The sequence below is a fragment of the Corvus brachyrhynchos genome, unplaced genomic scaffold (assembly GCF_000691975.1).
Source record: "Corvus brachyrhynchos isolate BGI_N302 unplaced genomic scaffold, ASM69197v1 scaffold334, whole genome shotgun sequence".
Lineage (NCBI taxonomy): Eukaryota > Metazoa > Chordata > Aves > Passeriformes > Corvidae > Corvus > Corvus brachyrhynchos.
In genome coordinates this window covers 69,282-72,287 of record NW_008238316.1, presented here as the reverse complement: position 1 = coordinate 72,287, position 3,006 = coordinate 69,282, and the positions used below count along the sequence as shown (strand labels likewise).

Here is a 3,006-nt window from a genome sequence, read left to right as displayed (position 1 = left end):
CACAAAACCGCCCATACACCCAGGTGAAAGAGAGTAGCCTGTTGGACCACACCCTCAGTAGCTAGGTCCTTTGTCCTCCCCAAGTATCCAGCAATTTGTCGCCCCGGCAACATATATGGGGAAAATTCCTCAAGAGGGAAAAAAACAGGTGAACTCCCAATACCTCAACAGAGGGTGAGAGCCCACAAACAGTGGGAACACAGGCTGGAGAGGTGGCAGAGTGGGCCCCTGGAGGAGGTGGTTAGAAAGGCACATCAGGTATATATTAAGAGGGTATGAGGAAAAGGTAAAGGTAGCATTAGAAATGGATTGTTAAGGGTATCAGACTCTCCTGTTACAACCAGGGGCTCACCCTACTGGAGCCCTTGATAACATGCAGGGTGGGTCTGAACCGAGAAGTGTGTTTCCTGGTAGACATGGGTGTCTCGGTCTGCTTTGAATTTTATGCCAAAGTGGGGGACAATAGTCCAAATATTCTTTTGATTTTTCAGGGAGTAAATGGGAAAGACGAGCGCATGCATTTTATTCAACCACTATTGGTGAGTGTGGGGCATGGGTTTGAAATGCATAAGTTTCTGTTTGTTCCTAGTTGTGAATGTGGTTTTCTAGTGAAAGGAATAAGATGAATGTGTCTTTAAAAACAGACCTTGTGAATCTGTTTGCAAATAGGACTAGGAACTTAGGGAAGTAACAGAAGAAGCTATTAGTTCTAGAAAATGTTACTAATCAACACAGACTGTTGCTCAGCCAAAGCCATGTTAAATTCCTGAACCTAGAGGAAAAGAACAAAGACTTATATAACAAAAAGGGGGTGCATATTAGAGGGGGGCATAGAGTAGGCGATTTGAGATGGCTGCACCTTCTGAATACCTCAGCCAATGGGGAAAAGGAAGAGGGCGATGTGGCTGGGAACTTAGAATGCAAAAGGAGACTGCGTCCCCAAAAACTTCAGAGACCCCTTGGAAAATGTCCATAGGCTCTCCCTTTATTCAAATAAAGTTACAGGACTCCTTTGTCTCCTTTTTGACATAAACCTCTGACATCATGGATTAATTTTCCTGACACTAGGAGGGATTTGATGACTGAGTTGGGAATGTGGGTTAGTGTTGTGAGGGGTAATGAGGAGGTTAGCACTGTTGTGACACTGCATAAATTACCTGATAAAGCTTATGCTAAAGTGAACCCAGAAGTGTGGGCAGTCCCAGGGAAATATGGATATGGAGCCTCTCCAAGTTACTGAGGCAACTAGGACAAGTGGTGTCTAAAAAGCAACACCCACTTTCAAGGGAGGGAAGGAAAGGGTTGTAGCCTGTTGCTGAGTCCCTGTTAAAGGCAGGTCTTTGGAGCCATGTATGTCTCCCTATAACACTCCTCTCCTGCCAGTTATGAAATCAGATGGAACCTGTAGAATAGGTGCAGGACCAAAGAATAATAAATTAGATTATTAAACCCAGGCACTCCATGGTCCCAGATCCTTATACCATCTTGAACCAGGTTCCCTCCTCACACCACTTCTGTTCAGTACTTGATTTAAAAGACACTTTCTGGGGATGCCTACTTACAAAGCATGGTAAACAGTATTCTGCCTTTAAGGGAGAAGGGAAAATAGTAAATACATGGATGGTCCTTCCACAGGGATACAGTGAAGCACTGGTCGTATTTGGGCAAGATATTAAAAGAATTTACTTCATCCCCAGGAATTAGGTTATTGCCATATGTGAATGATTCCCTCCTATTGGGAGAAAGGGAGGAAGTGGTAGGGGAAGCCACTGTGAAATTGCTTAAATTTTTTGGCTGGAGGGAGACTTGGAGTATCTGAAGGGAGGGCACAGGTGATGGAGAGAAAGGTTGAATGTTTGGGGCGCATTTTGACTTAAGGCTTGGAGTGTTTTGGCCCAAGGGGGTCCAGGGAATCTTGGAGGTGCTGTTGCCCAGAACTGAAGGGGAGCTGTGACAATTTTTAGGATTAATAGGGTATTGAAGGGCCTGGATTAATGACTTTCTGTTCTATGACTTTTTAAACTAAGATAGCCCCAATGCTGTGGTATGGACACCAGAAAGACAGCAAAACTTTAGCCAGTCTCAGAAAATAAATCTGAATTGTATGTGGATGTTGAACAGGGCTGTGCCAAAGGAATTCTAGAGCTAAAACGTTTGACCCGTTTGCAAGGGGGTGGCCTCATTGTTTGCTCTCGTGGTAACTGAGGCTCTGTTGCCTGCAGAATTGTGCAGCCACGGCTTTCATGGTAACTGATGGCAGGATTGTTAAAGTTTGGCATCAAGTTCTAAATGGATGACTAGCACTAGATTGTTAAAGTATTGAGCGGAAAAGCCACGCTTTGAAAAGGCAGTGTCCACAAAGAAGACAGAGGAGTCCTGCAACTTTATTTGAATAAAGGGAGAGAGTCCACTGGGGCATATGCCCGTGGGGTTTTCTCTCTCGAGGTTTTGGAGGACACAGCCTCCTTTTACTCTAAACTCCCGGCCGCATGTTGCCCTCTTGCTTTCCCCATCGGCTGAGGTACTAGGAAGGTACAGACTCCCGAACTGCCTACCACATATTCCCCCCTTGAATGTGTAATGTTCCCCCAAAGTTCAGAAACTCAGGCTTGTATGGACCCATTTGTCTGTTTCAGGAGTCAAACTGTCTGGGTTCTGTAAGAAACCTGTGGCTTGAAGTTGGTAGAGACATTAAGCTGCATTTCAAAGATATTAACACTCATACCCTCACCCATGGACACTGGCTTTTTATAGCGTGATTTTTCCACACAAGTTCCATCTTAGCTCTTTCAACTTTAATGATTCTATAACCTATTCAACAGCCTTTTCAACCCCACACGTCTTCTGCTTCTCTCACACACAGTCATAAATACGACACACATTTTCCTTGTATGCAGTTCCTCATCTCTCCGCGTGCCGGCGGAGGCCGCGATTTTCACCCCCTTGTTCATTAGACACAGACACTCGCTGTTTCCCACTCAGCCCCGCATACCCTGAAGGGCGGGG

At 45.2% G+C, this 3,006-nt stretch overlaps 1 protein-coding gene across 1 annotated transcript in view; it reads left to right on the top strand.

The window, feature by feature from the left end:
• The window catches only part of UBE2D1 (ubiquitin conjugating enzyme E2 D1), a 25,140-nt gene that overhangs the window by 249 nt on the left and 21,885 nt on the right, over window positions 1-3,006 (top strand). The window contains exon 2 of the mRNA XM_017733751.1: window positions 492-539. Coding sequence (XP_017589240.1) covers window positions 516-539 — 24 coding nt within the window. The 5' untranslated portion in view covers window positions 492-515. The remainder of the gene's footprint in view (window positions 1-491; window positions 540-3,006) is intronic.